At 42.9% G+C, this 21,605-nt stretch overlaps 3 protein-coding genes and 1 pseudogene across 3 annotated transcripts; all 4 read right to left on the bottom strand.

Moving 5' to 3' along the window:
* Window positions 1–8,377: 8,377 nt before the first annotated feature.
* LOC147429380 (uncharacterized) lies at window positions 8,378–9,786 on the bottom strand. Its single transcript, XM_086495013.1, has 2 exons — window positions 9,561–9,786; window positions 8,378–9,462 (listed from the first exon to the last, which is right to left on the bottom strand). The coding sequence occupies exons 1-2, from the start codon at window positions 9,784–9,786 to the stop codon at window positions 8,378–8,380; spliced, it is 1,311 nt and encodes a 436-aa protein (XP_086351139.1).
* Window positions 9,787–11,043: 1,257 nt separating this feature from the next.
* On the bottom strand, window positions 11,044–11,901 carry LOC147429379 (uncharacterized). Its single transcript, XM_086495012.1, has one exon. It carries the CDS (start codon window positions 11,899–11,901, stop codon window positions 11,044–11,046), a length of 858 nt encoding a protein of 285 aa, XP_086351138.1.
* A 38-nt stretch (window positions 11,902–11,939) lies between these two features.
* Window positions 11,940–12,963, bottom strand: LOC147429378 (uncharacterized). The gene is made up of 3 exons (XM_086495011.1): window positions 12,829–12,963; window positions 12,496–12,787; window positions 11,940–12,334 (listed from the first exon to the last, which is right to left on the bottom strand). The coding sequence occupies exons 1-3, from the start codon at window positions 12,961–12,963 to the stop codon at window positions 11,940–11,942; spliced, it is 822 nt and encodes a 273-aa protein (XP_086351137.1).
* A 347-nt stretch (window positions 12,964–13,310) lies between these two features.
* Window positions 13,311–13,905, bottom strand: LOC147429377 (uncharacterized; annotated as a pseudogene).
* Between the last annotated feature and the right edge of the window lie 7,700 nt (window positions 13,906–21,605).

Below are 21,605 nucleotides of genomic sequence, written 5' to 3'. Positions count from 1 at the left end.
GTAGCTAGATCAGAACCTCCTTTAGGGAGTCACGCCCCTTTGCATGCCTGCCTGGTTTCCACGAGTATGCAGCCGCTTGCCACATGTCAGCACGTGCCCACCAGGAGAAGCACAAGCATCCGGCCTTTATTGTCCTCTTCAGGGAGAGGCAAGAGAAGGCCTCCCCCGAGATCCCAAAAATAGAGGGTTAGCAGGGAAGAAGAGCGACGAACAAGGGAAGTCGGCTAGAATACTCAGTCCCGAGCCATTCCCAACCCCAAGGGCAAGCCAACCTACTATCAACCTTCTCCAACACGCCCGTAGTGCCCCACGCCCTGCTGCATGAATACCAGGAGCCTCCCTGCTATATGGCCTTGCAGGTGTGCAAGGCAGGGGAAGGCACACTCCAAACCAATTAGCTAAATCCTCTTCTAGGCCTTGGACAATTCTAGTAAAATTTGATACAATTTGTTTGAAAAGAACTACAATAACGAACAACTTCCCATCTAAATAGAGGTTCTTATGCCACGGTACACTTCCACCAATTATGGGAAAGATCATAAAGCAATTGTCCAAATTAGTATCTTTTGTATACTATGCATACCTAGTTATTCTAAGAAAAAGGCTCCTAATTCCTTCAAGATAAAATAAAATCAATAAATTAGGTTTCATCATGAACTCTCTTTGGTCGCTATTGTGGCATGTGGCATTGCTATTGTCCTCACAATAGGAAGCACTACTCCTCCACCACCTTTGCACAGACTACCTTCCATACAGCTTTCAATCGCAACTACCATGTTGGTGGTTGTTACACTAGCATATTGCCACTACAGGCATGAGAGGGTCTGGTCGATAGCTCACCACCTAGTCTTTAGAAGAATGAGGCTTGCTCCTCATTTGTCGACTGTTTATAATGTGTGGCTTGCCATCCACATTGGTCCGGCTACTTGGACACTCTGGTCGAGCGATATCCCCCTAAATCCCGCTTTTTGACTTAGCGATCGGAAGGCAATCGGCCTATCTGCAGGCATTATAGGCTAAGTGACATTAACCCCTCTTTATAAAGAATTTTCTCCCTCAAAAACAACATGGAAAAAGCTTTTGATAATCGCACTACGATGCTCCCAAGTTGCCACTTCCTCGTCTAAGTCTCTCCACGTAACTAGTACACCTTGTGACGTGTCTATCTATCTCGATACCCAAGAATCTTTTTTGGTTCATGTGTTACCTTTGGTGGCTCTATCAAGTCAACCAAATTTTTTGGAGAAAATACGTTCTTCAAATCGTGAATTGTTTTCTTTAGTTTACGGAGGTGGAAGACATGGCAAACTTGAGAACTCTCCGATAACTCAAGTTTATATGCCACGTCTCCAATCTTTCTGAGAAATTTCTTGCAGTTTCTCATTTTCATGGTTTTTGACTTTGAAGGAACCTTTACAAAAACAAAGTCATCTTTTGCAAAGCTAATCTTTCTTTGTCCTTTATCCACATATGTCTTAGCACAATCGTGTGCACTACGAATACTTTCCTTTGCCTTCAAGGAAATCCTTGATAGATTGAATCTTCTCCTTCTCTAGGCCTACAGCCATAGGAGATCTTGGTTGGGAACCATACATCAACATGAATGGTGTAAATCCAATCGTTGCAAGTTTTGAAATGTTATAAGAAAATTCCAAAATGGGTAAATACTCTTCCCAGTTAAACTGCGTCTTACATACATAAGAACACAACATGTCTTCTAGGATTTAGTTAACACTCTCTGTTTGACCATCAAGGTGTGGATGATATGTTGAACTCATATTCAGAGTAGTGTCTAACTTTTTGAAGACTTCCCTCCAAAAATGACTATTGAACTTTCTATCTTTATCTAATACTATATATGTGGGCATGCTATATAGCTTGTAGAGATGTTCAATAAAGAGTTTTGTGAACTCTGACTTTTAAGCATTTTCTTCATGGCAATAAACTTTGCCATTTTGGTTAACCTATCCACTACTACCCACATTGAGTCATTCCCTCGATTAGTCTTGGGTAAACCAAAAATGAAATCCATGGAAGTTCTCTGCCATTTCCCTTTAGGAATCTCCTAAGAGTGGAGTAGTCTCCCAACCTTGAGAAGCTCATGTTTATTAACCTCACACTTATTACATTTTAGCTATTGCATAGGTCCTCTGAATCTCGGGATGATCTTCACTTGGACTATCATGACTTTCTTTAAGAATGTGGGCTTGAAAGTCACCAATAGTTGGTACACACACTCCACCCTTGTAGAGTAAGTACGCGTCATCAATGGAGTAGTTAGCATACTTCTCTTTCGGACGACTTTCCACCAATGAATTTTATCACCCCCCTTTGAAGTCGAAGCTATAGAAGGTTATAAAGGGTCTATGTCAGAGCTCTCTAACTCTGAACTATACCCAGAAGTCTCGGTTAGTCTCTCCATACTAACTCTCGCTTCCTAGCTCGTCGCACCTATGACCCGTCTCTCCGGACTAGCACTATGTGCCGACGAGGACGATGGTCGCGTCGCAAGACCTTTGTAAAGGATGGATTGTGCTCACATAAGCCATGTATGACTCCAAGATATCATTCTTGAAGAATGTGAATCTTAATTCACTAATTTGTGGCATGTGACTCAGTGCATCCACAACTACGTTATATTTACCTCTTTGATAACGTATTTGAAGGTCAAACTCCTATAGGATCTCATCCCACCAAGCCTTTCTACCCTTCAATTTATTTTGACTTGAAAGCCATTTCGGACTTTCATGGTCTATCCAAACTTCAAAAGTGGCCCCATATAAATAGTGTCTCCATTTTTAAGTGCATGTACTATAGCGAGTAACTCTCACTCATAGGTCGAGTAGTTACGTTGAGCTTGATCTAGCCTTTTGCTTTCAAATGCAATTGGGCGTTCTCTTTGCATAAGTGTGGCTCCTACAACCTCATTACTTGCATGTGTCTCCAAGACAAACAACTCATTTGGATCCACTATAGTCAGTACAGGTTCAACTACTATATCTACCTTAAGCTTTTCAAAGATTTTTTGTTGGACTTGCCCACAACTTAAATTCTTTCTTTTTGAGCTTAATTGATCTGTCAATGCGACTACAATCTTCGCGTAGTCCGTTATGTATTGTCGGTAAAGGTCCGACACACCAAGAAAAATCTCGAGTTCTTTGAGAATTTTTTATGTTGGTGACTTGAGAATAGCTTCAACTTTCTCAGGTTCCATCCGCATTCCCTTTGCAGATATAATGTGATCTAGATAATGAATCTTGGTCTCACAAAAATCACATTTTCTTTCCTTCACAAATAACTTATGTATTCCCAATATCTCAAACACCAGATGCAGATGTTCTTAGTGTTCTCTTTTAGATTTACTATAGACTAGTATATTGTCTAGGAAAACTACTATGAATTTTCTTAAGTATTGATGTAAAATGCTATCCATTAGCATCATAAATGTCGGTGGCGCATTGGTTAGCCCAAATGGCATAACCAAGAACTGAAAATGTCCAAAACTGGTCTTGAATGCTATCTTCACAACATCTTCTAATCTAATTTTGACATGATGTTCCCAATAACTCAAACAGCAAATGCAGATGTTCTAAGTGTTCTTTTTGAGATTTACTATAGACTAATATATCGTCTATGAAAACTACTATGAATTTTGTTAAGTATGGATGTAAAATGCTATCCATCAGCATCATAAAATGTTGTTGGCGCATTGGTTAGCCCAAATGACATAACCAAGAACTAAAAATGCCCAAAACGGGTCTTGAATGCTATCTTCACAACATCTGTTAATCTAATTTTGACATGATGACCAAATCTCAGGTCAATTTTGGAAAAATACTTTGACCCAAAGTGTTGATCAAACAACTCATTCATACACAACGTCGGGTATAGTGTGTTGTGCAAATAGCTCATCGCTAGAGTAGGACCTATGTTGTACAACCACTCCCTACTTAGGTACACATCTGCCCTAGCCAAATGCATGACCTAAGCTAGACTTGTAGTCTTGCATGTCTAATAAAACCCCCAAGACTACAGTATTCCATATCATCTTATATAACTATTGTCCAAGCCAACAATGTACTCATGATCGCGCATGGTCTTGGGCAACCTTAAATTCTTAAGCAATGAGTAGTTTAAGAAGTTATGGCTAGCTACATCATCTATGAAAACAATGACTCTACGGCCACCATGTCATCCGGACCTATGCTAGGCTGCCACATAGCTGGTATCATTGAACGAGCATGGCACTTGTCATAATGGCAGAATATCACCTCCCTGAAATCTTCGAAATTGAGAGGAAGTGTCTTCACTATGTGAAACTGCCTAGAGGATTTATCATCTCTCTAAGGCTCACTATCAATCATGCTAGCTTTGAGCTTTGGGCATTTGGCTTTGGTATGCCCTACTTCATTGCAGCTAAAGTAGTGATTTTTCTTTTGCGCTTTAACATAGCTCTCTTTTTTTTGCAACTTGGACTCTCGTTTCTTTTTAAATGGTCGCGATTTTTTAGTCCAACAACCACCCTGACTACCTTGGTGATTCCTTCCCTCATACCTATCACTATTAAACCCCTTTTGTTTAAACCATGATCCCTTTTTTCTCATTTTTCCCTGCCCGACTTGCCCCATCTCATGCACCATAGTGCTTGATGTCATTGTTTGTATATCTATGCGTATTTGATCCTCTCAGATAAGTCCTTCAGTTCAAGAGGCTCAATGTACTCAAGGTGGTCATTTGTGAGGCCTCTTTTGAAGCCCCGTAAAGTATGAAATGCATTGATTCCCTTTAACTTGAGTACTATCTCTCTATGTAGTCTGAGATGTATTGTGTTACGGATTTGTTTGCATTGAGCACTTATCCCATATCTCCCAGTTTCTCTCTTCCTCATTTCCTGGCAAGAACTCTTTTCAAAACATGGTTTTAAACTTTGCCCAAGGGGTAGGATGAGTGGTCAAACTAATTCGCCACTTGTACGCCTTGCCATTCAATAGGAAACTAGCCTCTATGGGCTTCACAAGAGTAGGGTGCTTTTGTAGTGCATGGATATCAGACCACTTTGCTAGGAATATATTCACAAAATGTTTATTCCTTTCCGTCTTCTTGCCCTCAAAACTGGGCAATTTGATTTCCTTAAGTAAAGATGAGGGTGTCTCTATGGATGGTCCCGTAAGCGCATCGGGCCTGGACCCCCCGTAACCACTAGTGAGGCTACGCTCATTGTGTTATGGGTGCCCTCCTACTTTGAGGAAGAGGAGATGCCACTGAAGCAGCGATATGTGCGTCTAGACATGTGGAGATGTTTTGCACCATTGTGACTACATCAGCCTGTAACTTTTCTAAGGTATTCAACTTGGCATGAAAATATTTGAATATCCTGCTAGAGAGCTCCATCTTCATAAGGATATCAATAGGACCGGTTAGGTCATAATCCTCATCATCGTCCTTCAAGGGTTCTTGATCATCACCCTCGACGATGTAGGTTATCATAAACTCTAGCTCATTGTCTAGAAGTGGGCAACAGGTTCAATGACCTCTATGATTATGCCGGGTCCAAAGACAGGGTCTACGATCGTGGAGGGCATTGGCAAATCATGTGAAGTGGCCGATGAACGTGCTTCGGAGCGAAAAAGCACCTGGCACCTACGGCTAGATAGTTTGATTGGGTATAAGCCTAAAATCGTCGACAACAAGCCCGAAAACCTTAGAGAGTTAGAAAGTGGTGGGGACACACTACAATGTGCAAGCATTTTTTTATTATGTATTAGCAATTAAATGCACTAAACTCAAAAAAAAACAATCAGGATTTGCACACAAACACTAAAAAAAATGAGCTATAATAGAATAGTAATCCCCCTCGATCGTGAACTGGCGTAGATATCGACGGCTTTTGGCGTAGAAATCAATGACAAAAAGTTCCACTATGGGAGTTGATTGTGCGAAAATTGATGGAGCTCGTAGTCATCGCCGGATCCAATGTACCGATGAAACTTGCAAACGGTGGAGCCTGATGTAGCTGAAACCATGCTTTGCGATGGAGTATGTTGCTTAGACACCTCTTTGCTTCCCCACGTAAAGGCCCCTTTTTACCTTAATTTGAAGCTTTGCTTCACTGCGTTTGTAGCTGCTTGGATTGGGCCTGATGAGTAGCCTTAGCTGGTCACAAGCAAATTGCTTTACTTTGGAACTGTTTTCCTCAATACCTTGAATTGAAGGCTGCATGGCTTAGGCAAAAGTTGACAAGGCTTTTTCTCTGCTTTTTGCAACAAAGAAAAAAAAAAAGAAATTTGACCCTCACGCTTCGACGAGCTTGGCAGGGATGGAGAGCTCTCTGCTGTGAGGAGTGAATGACATCGGGGAGCAGCACTGTAAGCGTTGGGGCAACAGATGGCGGCACATACATACAAGAGTATAGCACGCAACGGTGGTAGCAATCGATGGTGCTACAGGCCGACGATGGTGATGGCAGCGGTCGACGGTGCTGTAGGCGATGATAGTAGCGGACCGCGCTTGTTGGCAGGCACGACAAGGAGGCACTGGAATGCCCCGAGCCACAACCGGAGGTAATGGAACACCCCAAGCCACCGTAATGCATACACCCCAACCCCAAGGTGGTAGGCGACGTCTTAGGCTGCTCTCAAGTGTTGCAGCATTGATAGCAGCGAGGAGGGGCAACAAATAACACCCGCCGACAAGAGAGCGATAGTGAGTGAGAGAGAGAAAGCTGAGAGAGAGGATAAGTTTTGAAAGTGATCGAGTGAAGGAGCTTGGGTGCACATGGCAAAGAGAGAGAGAGCAAGAGAGGATTGAGAGAGAAGGGGAGAAAGAACACTTCCAATCCCTTGCTACTTCGTCTTCCTAGTTGAACAAGATTCCCTTATCTCTCAACTCCACGATCTCCCAATAATAAAAACTAGTGTGTAACCCGTCCTACGGACGGAGGGAGGGGCGAGAGAGAGAGAGAGAGAGAGAGAGAGAGAGAGAGAGAGAGATTATTTTAACAATTGCAAAAGACCGTGAGTCACACAACATACAATGATATCCGTGTCCACATAGAGAGAGAGAGAGAGAGAGAGAGAGAGAGAGAGAGAGAGAGAATGTGTTAACATTTGCAAAAGGCCGTGAGTCACACAACGTACAATGATATCTGTGTGCACATAGAAAGAGAGAGAGAGAGAGAGAGAGAGAGAGAGAGAGAGAGAGAGAGAGTAAATGAAAAGACACAATCCACTTTAATTATTACAAATAGCCTCGATCAACACAACTTGACACTCTTATCTAAAAATGAAGTTGTTTGAAAGCAACCAAATTTAAACTGGCAAAAGAAGTTGTCACATCAAAACAACAATCTTCAAAGCGTTGCATCGAGCACAAATAGAACTATTAGCACAACCTAAGAGTTGTCTCTAAAAAAATTAAAGTCTTTAAAAGCGACTAAGTATCTAAATTGGCAAAGAATTGTCACATTAAAATGATAATCTTCGAGATATTGCATTTGGTGCCCGTAGTATCCAAGGACCCATGCAACGAATACTTCTCCCCAAACGATGATGTCCCTCATGGAGGGTGTATAAAACAATTCGCCAATTCTCATGTGTATCCCTGTAGGAGTACGTTGCATTTGCAAGCAAGTGGTTACCGAGTTCGCGGATCCGTATGCGAGCTGAACCTGCTGCACGATTCAACACCACATGGATGTGAAAGTATCCTTGGGAGCCTCCAAAAAATTCATGTACTTCCATCCAAAATATGATCGCGATAATAATGATTCCTACAACACAATATGTTTTGATAAGAATAAGCTTAACAACAAAACAAAATAGAAAAAAGAACACTACATAATTGAGCTAACTTACCTAACAACTTTAAAACTTTCAACTATGTGCACTACATCATGTGCAGTGAGTGGTCCTCTCCAACCAGGTGGATCTACATAAGGAATGTATGAGTTGAGGATCAAATTGATAATTTTGAAGACAATATAATTAGAACTTACCATGGATGTGAAGTGGCGGATGATGGAGCATCCAGCTAAAAGTAGATGATGCCCAATGCCTTCTTTGACGTGGCATCTATGAAGAAAAGATTCGGACCATATTTTAAAAACATCGTGAATAGTAAATCACTTGAAAGTGAAACCACACAAACATCCACATATTCATACAACACACATACATGCTATGTTTTTATAGAAACTTTTGATTTCCTATTACAAAATAAGGAGTGACACAGATAATCTTTAAAAATCATATAGTAAAAGTGTTTTACTTGTCAACAGATATCATATCCAAGTTGCACCTTGTCTAGCCATCTGTAATACCTCCTTGTACATAACATTACAGGTGAGAGATGGTGGCCTCATTCCATCATTTTCAAGAGTTTATATGTTATCCTCACTTACGTGGACCTTCAAAGCTCTGCAAGATCTCACCCTTGATAAAGCAACATATAATTGACCATGCAAAAAGACTGGAGTATGCAAGTAAATACCAAGTACATGTAGAGTTTGCCCTTGCGACTTATTGATGGTCATACCAAAATCCAACCTTATCGGGAATTGTCTTCGTCTCATATCAAAAGGAAGCTGGAGAGAGGTAGGTATGAATGTAATGCGAGGTAGAAATACTCTATTTCCACAATTAGTGCCAGTTATAATTTCTGCTTCTATCACTTTAGACTGAAAGTTGTTGCAAATCAATCTAGTACCATTGCACAACCCTCGCCGAGGATCCAAATTTCGAAGCAAAATTATTGGTGCATTCTTCTTCAAAAGCAAACGATGCGGAGGAAACCCACGCCCAAAATTCAAGCTATTTATAATATATTCAGTAGTGTATGTAAAGTTATCTCCATCCATGGAAGATACGATGGAGTCTTCACTGAGATATTCTATTTGCTCCCCATCCAACAATCCCAAAGCACAATCATTTATCACATCAACTTCTTGATTTCTAGGCACCAAGATAGCACGATCCCTAAAAAACCTAATATAGTCATCACTTGTGTTCATATCTTTGTATACCCAAGATAAAAGACTTTGAAGTCCACTATTTTGCAATAGCATATGCTCAGGCAGCTTTATATTTTCATCAAACTGAGTCTCTCCAGTGGAGCCATTCCCAATGTTTAGAAGCCATTGACTAAATTCTTGCTCGGACACATCACCACAACCTTGGATAACACGCATATTTTGAGTTAAGAAGAGCACTTGTACATGTGACCAGAGTCTTGAGCGGCATAATGTGGCATCAACAATATCCTCTCGAGAACCTTTGACTACTACTGGAAGAACTTGTCTGAAATCTCCTCCAAACAATACCACTTTACCCCCAAATACATTGTCATTGCGAATAATGTCACGCAAAGTCCTATCAAGTGCTTCAAAAGCATAATGGTGTGTCATTGGTGCCTCATCCCATATAATCAATCGTGCAAGCATTAAAACCTCTGCTTCAAGACTATCCACTGCAATGTTACATGTATTATTAAAGCATTACAATCCAACGGGATCTTGAATCGGGAGTGAGTTGTACGGCCTTTGGATAGAAGGAGAGATGCTATACCTGAAGATGCACATGCCAAAGCAATCATACCACAGCCACGCAAATGAGAAAGCAAGCAATTATAAAGATAGGTCTTCCCGGAGCCACCAGGACCATCCAAAAAGAAAATGCCACCCGCACCATGATCAATTGCATTCAAAACTGTGTCATAAGCTCTTCTTTGGCACTCATTCAAGGTTCTTTCCATGTCAGCATTTACCAATGCCTGTTCTGTTGCATCAAACATCACCTCCTCAAGTAGTAACCCATTTTTTAGTCTAGTCCTGCTAACATGTTTGGTATCGGTATGCCTTGAAAATCACACAAATGCTTTCTGTATTGCTGTAAGATTTCCTCTACTTGCAGCAATGCCAAGTCCTTTGCAAAATCACAATCATGATACATTTGATGGGTATAATCTTCTGAAAGCTCTGCAGCAAACTTATCCCAGAGTTGTCCAGGGTGCAATGGATCACAAAACACTAAAATTATTGCAAATAAGTGCCTTAACTGAGCACCAGTTTGCTGCAATGCAGCTTCTTGTAAACACGCACTCCACTCGTCATCACTTTGTAGCAATCCCCTAGCTAGGCAAGCCTCCTTGAAGGAAGGATATAAAATTCCATTAACAGTACGAAGGTCCTCAAAAGACGTACATCCTTTAAAAATTGTCAAAAGCATACGCAAGAAATATTTTTCTCCAACACTGGGAGAGACATTATATATTCTGCCAATAACATGCCCTCGTTTTCTTTTTGTCCATTTCTTGGATGAGCGGTTCCAAACCCATTCACACGGGAAATCAAGATACAATAGCGATCGTGCATCTTCATGCAATTCATTAGCTTTGAACCATTTTGTAAGAGTGGTTTTTTGGTTTCTATCTTGAGTCAATACATCTTGCAAATTATCCTCATCATTGAAGACTACACTATTTTGCATAGGCAGATGAACCTACAGTCTTTGTACATCTGGCTTTTCAGCATGCATCCCATAAGAGAAAATACGCCAGAATGCCTCTGAAGCAGACACATACGTTGCATCCAAGTACAAATTAATCTCATCAAGGACTCCATCTGCATCTCGCAAGTGCATAACGGCCTTGTCATGACCCTTATATACATACTTATACAAATACTTGACAGCTGTAATTGTTGAGCATACTTCAACATTGATGTGGGCCTTATATTGCAATGACAAATAAGGACTATATGGGACAATCCATCGAAAATCTAGGAGATTTTCCTTAACTCGTACTGTACCATTGCTTTCACGTCACATGTAGCAAGGATAACCATCTCCGCCAATCATAGTCGAAGGCGAGAACCGCTTAGGATAGTGATGCTTGCACTTTCCATCTATCATGCAAGGAGACTTTCTATTGAATGCTCCACATGGCCCATGAATGTTTGAACGACATATGACATCATACAAATCTGGAAATTGTTCCCTATCAGGAAACTCTGCACACACTAACCTATCATAATGGGAAACATCCACCGGCTTAAAGCCACTTTCCAAAATCAAGAGAATGTGGACATGCAGTAGACCTCGTTTTTTGAAACTCAATGACAGATACAAATCCCACTACCCTCCCAAAAAATTCTCTCTTTATGATTAATGCCATTAAATCTTTATGCTTTGCATGGAAAACACGTGCAATTAGATCAGGTCGATCTTGGGCAGTTTGCCCTGGCAATAAAGGATCACTAATCTCAACCCAATTAGGATTGCAAGTGAAAGTAATAAAGAGATCGGGTTTTCCCATTTTTTGCACAATTGCCATTGAGTCTTGATAAAGTTGATGCATAAATCTAGGGCCCTTTACAAAAGAAGAGGGTAGCACAACCCTTCTTCCAACATCTCTACCTAGCATTTCCCTTCTATCATCGTGCACATTAACCATATCTCCAAGACCTTGGTATAACTCAACACGTAGTGTACTTTGGTTCTCACGCACCCATACTAATCTAGATTCCTTGATGGAACTATAAGCATCAACAATATACTGCTGCAGCAATCTTCCACCACGAAGAAGACATTGGGTACTGTCTTCTTGTCCCTGAAGTCTATAAGCATAAAAATCTCTTTGAGTAACCTTGTCCCTACAATTTCCACCGAGGAGAGGAATTCCAACGTGCCAATCATCCTCTCCATTTGGAAACAATAGCACGTACATCAAAGGCATATATGTCCTATTCAAATTTGAGATCTTCTTTACAACCCTAGAATGGGTGAACACTTGTATGTCTCGATGACCTATGTCAATGTCTGCTCCTTGACCAGGCATAATAGCGGCAACTTCACTTGCAGTTGGGACAGAGTATTGTCTAGAGGTGGACCTTGTCTCAGCAATGACCATCCTTATATCAATATGTGGGCTCGATTCCAGAATATCTCTCATTGCACGTAGCATACATGCATAAGGGATTCATGCATCATCTCCAACAATTTTTGCATCACTTGCACATCTAATGAAGGCATCCCTTGCAATCTATTATCCAACTCGTGATCTGTATCATACACATACAATTGTGCATATCGTGGAGGATGTTGTTGTGCACCCCCGGGCAATAATGAGCCAATGCGATGAAATATCAATCCGTTAATACGAAAGGAATAGACACCACCTCTAGGTAATTGTTCATCCAAATGAGCTCCCAAAGATACAAAAGACAAAGAGTTGTTATATGCTCGTATATTCTTTCTAAATAGTTTGCTATGTTGATTATCAGCACTCAAAAGAGCCGTTAGAGCTTCTAGAGGATCTTGCAAAGATGGCAGGCGAACCTTTCCTGCCGCACAACAATACTTACCCACAAATTGGTCTCCCTAAACTTAGTCTCACACTTCCATAGATGAGCATCACAATACTGGCACCTAAACGTAAAATTACCCAAATGGTGTAAAGTGCAATAGCCAAGACGCAATGTAAAAGTAGTAGGATGAAAACTACCAAGGGTTGGTGGGTCTATTCGGTGCATCATAGATCCACACACTTTCCTTATTCTATGAACATCACATATAATACATGTAACAGGTGTCCGTGTGCGCTCAAACTCCATATTGTGACTATCATTTTCACTTGTAGCCTCGGTCTCATTATGAACCACTACCTGCGTTTGGCGATTCCCATGACCAAGTACATAGTTTTCCGCTGCCCCATTCATGGTATCATGTGATTCATAACGCAAAACACCATGACCCCCATTGTTTTCAAGCACAGAATACGGTGACCCATGATGAGTTTCATGCATCGCTTGTTGGTTATGGTCATTTTGTATAAAACATGCCGTCCCTTGCCTAATGCATACCTTACTACGTGCCCAACTACGTCGTCTTGACCGTGTGACGCGCAAAGCTTCCTGACGGTGGACTTGTTTGTCACTGAGGAGTCTCGATCAAGGCATTTCTTCTGTAGCATTGTGCATAAAGGATGACACATAAGAACGCATAGCAAACATATTTTGTTATTAAGCATACATCAAAATAATGCATTTGAAAGACAACCTATCTTTTCTAATTCCCTACAAAGCTTATCAACTCTATTCAAGAGAATGATATTATGGTGTTCATGTCACAATTTCTATTTTCTATTGAAACTATTGTTTTCATCAATCTCTCTCTCTCTCTCTCTCTCTCTCTCTCTCTCTCTCTCTCTCTCTCTCTCTCTCTGCTTTTCTCGTCTGAAAGCAACAATGGAGCAGAGCCACATACATAGAAAATAAAAGCCTCCAACATTCAACTTATTACATGCATCATAGAGTCTCATCACGCTCTACAAAGGAAAACAAACGGTTCATGCTTAGTTGCACGAAGGCTTTGGCATGACCTTAATACTAAGCCTTTTATCAGTGGCATTTAATCGATTTATTGCCATTTTTAAGCTTATAAGTTCACCGCCTAATGCAGTGACATGTTCCTTTAGAGCTAAAACATGTTGCTTGTGTGCTATAAAGGACAAAGAAAATTGTTGAAGTGTCTCATTCTGGAAGTTCTCCATGAAGCTAAACATTTCGCGTTGGTTCGTCTCCAAGCGTGCAATGTCATCCTTGAAATGTTGCAAGGTTGAAACAACTCCCCTCGAAGACTTTCACGATCTTCGCCTTCAGGTCGTTGCAAATGCCTTCGTATGTCCTCCAAGCAAGCTCTGCACTGCATTTGGCTTGCATCGTTACGCTCACAATATTCTTGAATAGTCTTCAATCGCTTGGATGAACATTCACCCTGTACTTCTCGAGCATGCAAGTTGCTTTGCACCCCTCACTGTATTAGGCCCAGGAAGTGTTGGCATGATGACCTCGTTAGGATCATAAAAACCTTCAGTAACGATGACTGGAGAGGCAACATTGGAAGAGCTATCCATATTTGAAAGAAAAAGGAAGGCTCTTTAAGTATCTCATTCATGCCAGTTTAAAGATATATGAACATGTTGAAATAAACTATTATGTTGGAAGTACATAATATTGCGAGTAGAACGAAAACAGGCAAACAAAAAGCCTAAAAATAGAAGCAGTGTTGATTGCATTTGGCATAAGCGGTTGCGTTTCCAAAGAAGCCCGAGCTTTGCATTTTGAGAGAAGCCTCAATGTTGCTTGGCTTGGATTCACTTTAGTTTGAAACTGCAAGCATAGGAAGTTTCATTTCAAGGGAACCTTCGAGGCTTTTGTGGTGTCATTTGCAGGTTAGTTGTACCTTCGCATCGAACTCAACATTGCCTGGATTGGGATAAGCACCTAAGAGTTTCATGATGCTAGTTTCTCATTCAATGGAAAATAGCGAGCATTTACTGATCAGATCCACATTCGCATTAGCTGGAAACCGCAAGCATAGGGAGTTTCATATTGAGGGAAGCTTCAGCTATGTGCAGCTTCGCTTTGCATCAACTGGAAGCTGCAACCGTAGGAAATTGCATTTCAAGAGAAGCCTTAGCTTTGCATCAACTGGAAACTGCAACCGTAGGATCAGTTGAGAGCCCTGCGAACGGAAGCATCAACATCTAGTAAGCTCATTCGAGATGACAACCAGCTCTTTGATTGGTTTTCCACAAACGTGGAGCAAATGTAGACTCTGCAGGTCTTCGATGCGAACACGGCACTGCCTGGCAGCTTCTTTGGCATGCTGCATTACGAATGACAGACGTGCAGAGATTCATCGAGAGGGAAGGATCCCCATCGTCGGCTGATCCATCCATCCCTTGGGACGTAGAGGGGCCAGTGCAGGCAAACCTAGATTCATGCAGAGGCTCAGCAAGTTCAACACCATTCACCATTTTGGGTGCGAATGATCGTGCAAGCGGAAGCTCAGAGCTCAGTCTGTCAATGTCAAAAGGCGGAGGGGAAACATGAGCTGTAAGAGGGAAGAACCTCTACAAGCTGAGAACCTCGACTATAACCCCATTGCCCCTACCATTGAAGCGGCTTTGAACTGCAAGAGCGAAGCACCTCTGCAAGCTGAGAACCTCAACTACAACCCCATTGCCCCTATCATTGAAGTCGCTTTGACAGGGGATCCTACAGATAAGGTGATACCTTACTATGAATGACATACGTGCCTTGGAATAGAGATTCATTGAGAGGGAAGGATCCCCATTTCCGGCTGATCCGCCTATCCCTTGGGACGTAGAGAGGCGAGTGCAGGCAAACCTAGATTCATACAGAGGCTCAACAGGTAAAGTACCGTTCACTATTTTGGGTGCGAACGATCGTGCAAGCGGAAGCTCAGAGTTCAGTCTGTCAACGTCAGAAGGCGGAGGGGGAACATGAACTGTAAGAGCGAAGCACCTCTGCACCTTGACTACGACCCCATTTCCCCTACATTGAAGCCGCTTTGACAAAGGACCCTACAATTGATAGCTCAACCAATAGAAATCACATGATCTCGGATAAGGCGATAGCTCACTCAACCTATAGAAATCAGTTGATCTTAGATCCGTTGTGCTTGCCAATAGAAAACACCATAACTACTAAGTTCTACACTATAAAAGATAGTGACCTTTGATATTTGGATGATAGCAATACGACATTGCTCTCCTGTGAGTAGCTAACATGCGCAAGTGTATTACTTTCATAAAGATGATGTACAATATCAGTCCCTCCCCACAAATTTTTCTTCCAGGCAATCAGTCATTGGTAACATAGTCTACATCAATCTAGACATCCTCACAACCAAAAAATTGAGTTCTAAAAAGGTAAGGCTAAATAATGTGCGTTAATGTGAAAAACATTAGCTGCATTAATGCGCAAGCTTGAGGAGAGGCTTGGCTAAGAGAGAGATAGAGAGGCCGCTCAGGGGGCACTTCTAGCGAGCCTTCAGTCGGAGTGTTGCTGGTGAGCTTTGAGAGAGAGAGAGAGAGAGAGAGAGAGAGAGAGAGAGAGAGAGAGAGAACTTCCTTCAGGCCGGGGTACTACTGCTGGCGAGCTTAGGAGAGAGAGAGAGAGAGAGAGAGAGAGAGAGAGAGAGAGAGAGCTTCCTTCAGGCTGAGGTACTGCTGGTGGCAAGCTTAGAGAGAGAGGGAGAGAGAGAGAGAGAGAGAGAGAGAGCTTCCTAATTGAGGCTGGGTACTGCTGCTGGCGAGCTTAGAGAGAGAGAGAGAGAGAGAGAGAGAGAGAGAGAGGGGGGGGGGGAGAGACAGAGAGAGAGAGAGAGAGAGCTGTCGGAGAGAGAAAGGGAGACTCCTTGATTGGGCACGGCACCTTATGTAGGGTGGAGAGAGGCACAATGCTCGAAGAGAAGCTGATGCAAAGAGACCAGCCTGCCAATGAAGAAGAAATCTACCTGATCAAGCATACATAGGGGTTGTTGCATGGCAGCACATTTTGAAAGCATAGTGTCGTAGGGTCAGCATGCTATGGCAGCCTATTGGCATATATGGGAGAGCAGTTGCATGACAACATGCTATGGTAGCCTATAATGGCAAGTGCTCATCAAGACCAACAACATCAATGAGGCCGCTACATTCTAGATCATGGAAAATGTGGACTGGCATGGCGATCTCAAGCTGTGATCTCTCTCTCTCTCTCTCTCTCTCTCTCTCTCTCTCTCTCTCTCTCTCTCTCTCTCCACACACAAACACAACAAATTAGTACCTTATTGCTTCAATTAAAAGGTGTTGGTCTCTCTCTCTCTCTCTCTCATACTTGGAACACAGGTGCTTGCACGAAACAGGAAGTGCTTGCTGAGAAGCTGCTCGCACAAAACAGGAAGCTTGTACTCTATGCACATGGGTTCTCTCTCTCCCTCTCAGGCTCTCTCACTCTCTCTCTCTGGCGCGGTGTGCACCGTGTGTTTAGTTGGAGCAGCGCCATCTTTGGCCACCAATTACGTGCGCACGATTTTCGTTTGCAGTTCAAAAATTCTCCATTTTTCTACTGCCACGCGTGGAATGCCTAAAACAGAGTATTTTTAGGATGCTCTACGTCCTTTAGTATAGAGTAAGATGAAGGACTAAATTTCTACGGGGCTCACTTCATGCGCCCGACATCCCCAAAATCGAGGGTTGCTCTGATACCAATGTTACACTAGCATAATGCTACTACGGGCATGAGAGGGTCAAGTCGATAGCTCACTACCCAACCATGAGAAGAATGAGGGTTGCCCCTCATTCCCGTACCTTTTATAATGTGTGTCCTACCGTCCACATTGGTCCAGCTACCCAGGCGCTTTGGTCGGGCGGTCTCCCCTTGAACCCCGCTTTCCAACTCAACATTCAGAAGGCGATCAACCTATCCGTAGGCATTACATGCTACGTGACAATGGTGTTCAAGATTATCAAGAGCAAGGGACAATCAACAACTTTGTTTGGCCTCGAGAAACTGGCTTGATGAGAGCACAATTGCAACTACCATCATGTGAGAATGTGCGTTGGATTGGAGCTCCAACATGGAGATGGAGACCCTGGCGTCTCGATTTCACAAACCCTTGGCATTTGCTTTGGTAAGTAGCTATTTGTATTGAATAACACACGCTAAGATCTAACGAAAGCTAAAAGGTCAAAGTGAAAGAAAATTTTCATTTCTTTTTTTAGCCGTTTGAAGCGATTCAACTAGCACTCACTCACCCTCAGGACTAAATAACACATAGTATTAAAGAGGGGGGGGTAAGGGGATCGAGGGCAGAGAAATGCGCGCACCAAAATCGGAGAGGTTGCAGCCATAGATGGGCACTTAAAAACTAAACCCGGCCACAGATTAAACCCGGGCAGCGCCTATGTTTTAATAATAAAACCCCAAAAACCCGGGCCATGGGTACAACATGTGCACGCGGGTGGGATGGTTATCCCATGCATCACAATCTGGGCAACGAGGCATGGGTTCAAATCGAGTCGCCGCCCGGGTTCCTTTTCGCGTTGACTTGCCGCGCATCCGGGTTTAATCTGCCTCGGGCTCCCCGCATCTACTTCCGCGCCGTCGATCCCCTTACCCCCCCCTCTTTAATGTTATGTGTCACTTAGTGTCGTGGCTCACCCACACCCACATGTCTCTGCTAAAAGGTGAAGTGAAAGAGAAACTTTTCATCTTTTAACCGCACGTGCCTCCCAACCCTCCATATTCACTTCGATAGTGAAACACGTTTTGCAAACCTTCTTTAATCTATAGAACTTTTGAAGGGATTTTTGTCTATTATGAGTACTAGTAAAGTGGCGGCGGCATGGCCTCTATGTTAGAACTCCATGCAATGTTTGTAACATCCTCCCTCTCTCTCTCTCTCTCTCTCTCTCTCTCTCTCTCTCTCTCTCTCTCTCTCTCTCGTCCAGTTCTCAATGCCCAACTTGTTACACACATAGAGGACATTGGGCGCCACTCTTTGCCCCCCTATCTCTCTCTCCACCACGTGTGGTTGGATGCTGTTTGGAGTCAGCAAGTGTTCACACTTGGTAGGGAGGGTCGTCCGAATCACCGCGGACATATAAGATAATGAAGGCGTTGCCAGACTATGACCCTTGAAGCCTGCACATGCAGGTAGGTGTTCACTATGCCTTTTGCAACTTCGCATACAGGCAGGCAAAAATGTTAGCATTCCGCTTTAGGTCCACTTCTCATGGCTCTTCTTGCCATGGCACGGACAATACCTTTATCGGAATGAACAAATTCTGCAAAGCTTGCTATGTGATCCTACTACCTCCTTACCTGGCGGCCAGAATTATGGGCCTACTGCTCTCCATCATGCCACTAATGGCATGGTGTGTGTGTGTGTGTGTGTGTGTGTGTGTGTGTGTGTGTGTGTGTGTGTGTGTGTGTGTGTGTGTGTGTGTGTGTGAGAGAGAGAGAGAGAGAGAGAACTTTGTGTTGAATCCTCATCAGAAGGAAGGCAGCAAAAGATGCTCTTTGCCGCCTCTTCACAGACCCTTATATGACCTCAAAAGCAAACACCTTCCCATCACAGGGGTGCCAATAGAAGAGAATCTCTCTCTCTCTCTCTCTCTCTCTCTCTCTCTCTCTCTAAATTGGCCTTCTTGCCCTTCTTTGATACTTGCGTGCTCTCCTCCCATAGAGGTCTCCTTCTAATCAAGTCCTCTTCTGTTGATCTCCATCTCTACAATTTTTCCACACAGTGCCGGCTACATTCCAAGACACGACATCCCTCATAGGAAGCTCCTCAAGCACTTTTTGTGCTTTATGAAGTGCACCATGTTTGGCATACATGTTGATCAAGATAGCTCCAAGCACCACATTTTCTTTCAACAACCCTTGACTAACAATATCATCATGAATTGTTTTGCCCATATCTGCAGGTGCAAGTGTACATGATTACATTTGTCCCTTGCCTTCAAGATGCAAGCGTATGTGATTGCATCGGAGAGATACCCTCGCTTTGCACCCGATGAAAACAACCCAGAGCTTCTTGGCCCTACCCAAGTGGGGCATATCCCTATAATCAGTGCATTTCAGAAGATGACATCCCGCATAGGAAGCTCGTCAAGCACTTTTTGTGCTTTATAAAGTGCACCACATTTGGCATAAATGTCAACCAACGTAGTGCTAAGCACAGCGTTTTCTTTCAACAACCCCTTGTAGCTATTGCGACAACTTCATAATCGAACCATGCATTTATTGAAGCCATTTTTCCCACAATTGTGATATCAAATGCTATATCTACTTGAGAGATATTAAGCCTTGACTCAGCTAAATTGCATACAATGAGGTTCCTAGAGCCCACGCACAATCAAAGGCCGGGTCAATAGTGGCCGGCTACATTCCAAGACACGACATCTCTCACAAGAATCTCCTCAAGCACTTTTTGTGCTTTATTAAGTGCACCATGTTTGGCATACATGTTGACCAAGGTAGTACAAGGCACAACATTTTATTTCAACAACCCTTGACTAATAGCATCATCATGAAGTGTTTTGACAATATCGGCAGGTTCAAGTGTATATGATTGCATTTGGTCCTTGCATTGAAGATGCAAGTGTATGTGATTGCATTGGAGAGACACTCTCACTTGCATTGAAGATGCAAGTATATGTGATTGCATCGGAGAGACACTCTCACTTTGCATCCGTCAAAAACAACCCAAATCTTCTTGGCCCTGCCCAAGTTAGGCATATCCCACAATCAGTGCATTCCAAGAGACGACATCCTAGATATGAAGCTCCTCAAGCACTTTTTGTGCTTTATGAAGTGCACCACATTTGGCATACATGTCGACCAAGGCAGTGCCAAGAACAACATTTTCTTTCAACAACCCGTGACTAATAATATCATTGTGAATTCTTTTGTCCATATCAGTAGGAGCAATTGTACATTATTACACTTGGCCCTTGCCTTCAAGATGCAAGCATATGCGATTATCAAAGCGACATCCTCGTTTCGCATCCATGGAAAATAGCCCAAAGCCTCTTAACCGTGTTGAAGTTGGGCATATCCCACAATCAATACATTCCAAGAGACAACATCCCGAACAGGAAGCTCATCAAACACTTTTTGTGCTTTATGAAGTGGAGCGTACTTGGCATGACATGTCGACCAAGGTAGTGCCAAGATAGAATAGATGTGTGCCTACCAAGTTCGTGGGTACCTCACCCTACCCCAAAATCCTTTTTTTCACTTAAATTTTTCCCAAAATTTCAAATCGACTGGCGTTGGAACTCAACCTGAACGCCGTCGGTGATTCGAGGGAGAGTTATAGAGAGGTCGCGACTCGTGAGGGGGTGCTTGACGAGGAGCACTCCCTGTGTGAGGTAGCCTATGTGGCAGTGTGGTGGCCGCCAAGTGCGCATGAAAAGAAAGAAATTGTGTGTGAGCGCTTCTGGGCACTGATTATGCATTAATGGCTCTGGCAGCCATTGGAGTTGCCACCCGCTAGGCCCTACAGGCCCCTCCCCATCTCTCTCTCTCTCTCTCTCTCTCTCTCTCTCTCTCTCTCTCTCATCTTCTTGATGGCACTGTGCACATTGTTTCCTGAATCGTGCAGAGTGCACTATCTTGAACTCGTCAAAGCAAGGACATGCCTCCATGTGGCAGGGGGAGGAATGCACCGGAGCAAGGACATGTCACCATGTGGCAGGGGGAGCGGAATCCCTCCCTGTTTTATGATAGTATAGATGTGGATACAATTATGAAAAATTTAAAAGGTTAAATCATACATAGATGCTATTATTTCCTTTTTTTCTGTATCTCTCTCTCTCTCTCTCTCTCTCTCTCTCTCTCTCTCTCTCTCTCTCTCACACACACACACAAACAACATCATGCACTCCTTTGTTGTGGAGCATCAACACAGCATAGAGGCAATGAGGAGGTGAAGTCAGACGAGAAGGGTGGGCGGAGGGGTGCATGAAGTCTAGTAGTGGCGGCAAAATTGGGGAAAAGTCGGTCGGCCCCGGGGGGGGGGGGGGGGGGGTTCTCTTGAAAAAATGGGGGATTGTTGGTATTTTACCTAGTACGAGTAAAGGTTAGTTGTTCACATCCTTGCTTTCTTGCTTCTTTGGTTGCACAAAGTTGCTTTGGTTTGATGATGTAGCTTGCTTTTTTGCTATTCACTATGTACTACTACTGGCTCTACTTTTGTTTTTCATTACAGAGAATCTCCCCAAGATGCTTTAGCATCTCTAATTAGCATATCCAT

Source organism: Adiantum capillus-veneris, chromosome 22 (genome assembly GCF_014529385.1).
Source record: "Adiantum capillus-veneris isolate H3 chromosome 22, ASM1452938v2, whole genome shotgun sequence".
Taxonomy (NCBI): Eukaryota; Viridiplantae; Streptophyta; class Polypodiopsida; order Polypodiales; family Pteridaceae; genus Adiantum; species Adiantum capillus-veneris.
The sequence above is the reverse complement of the archived record's forward strand: the minus strand, read 5'-3'. Positions and strand labels throughout refer to the sequence as shown.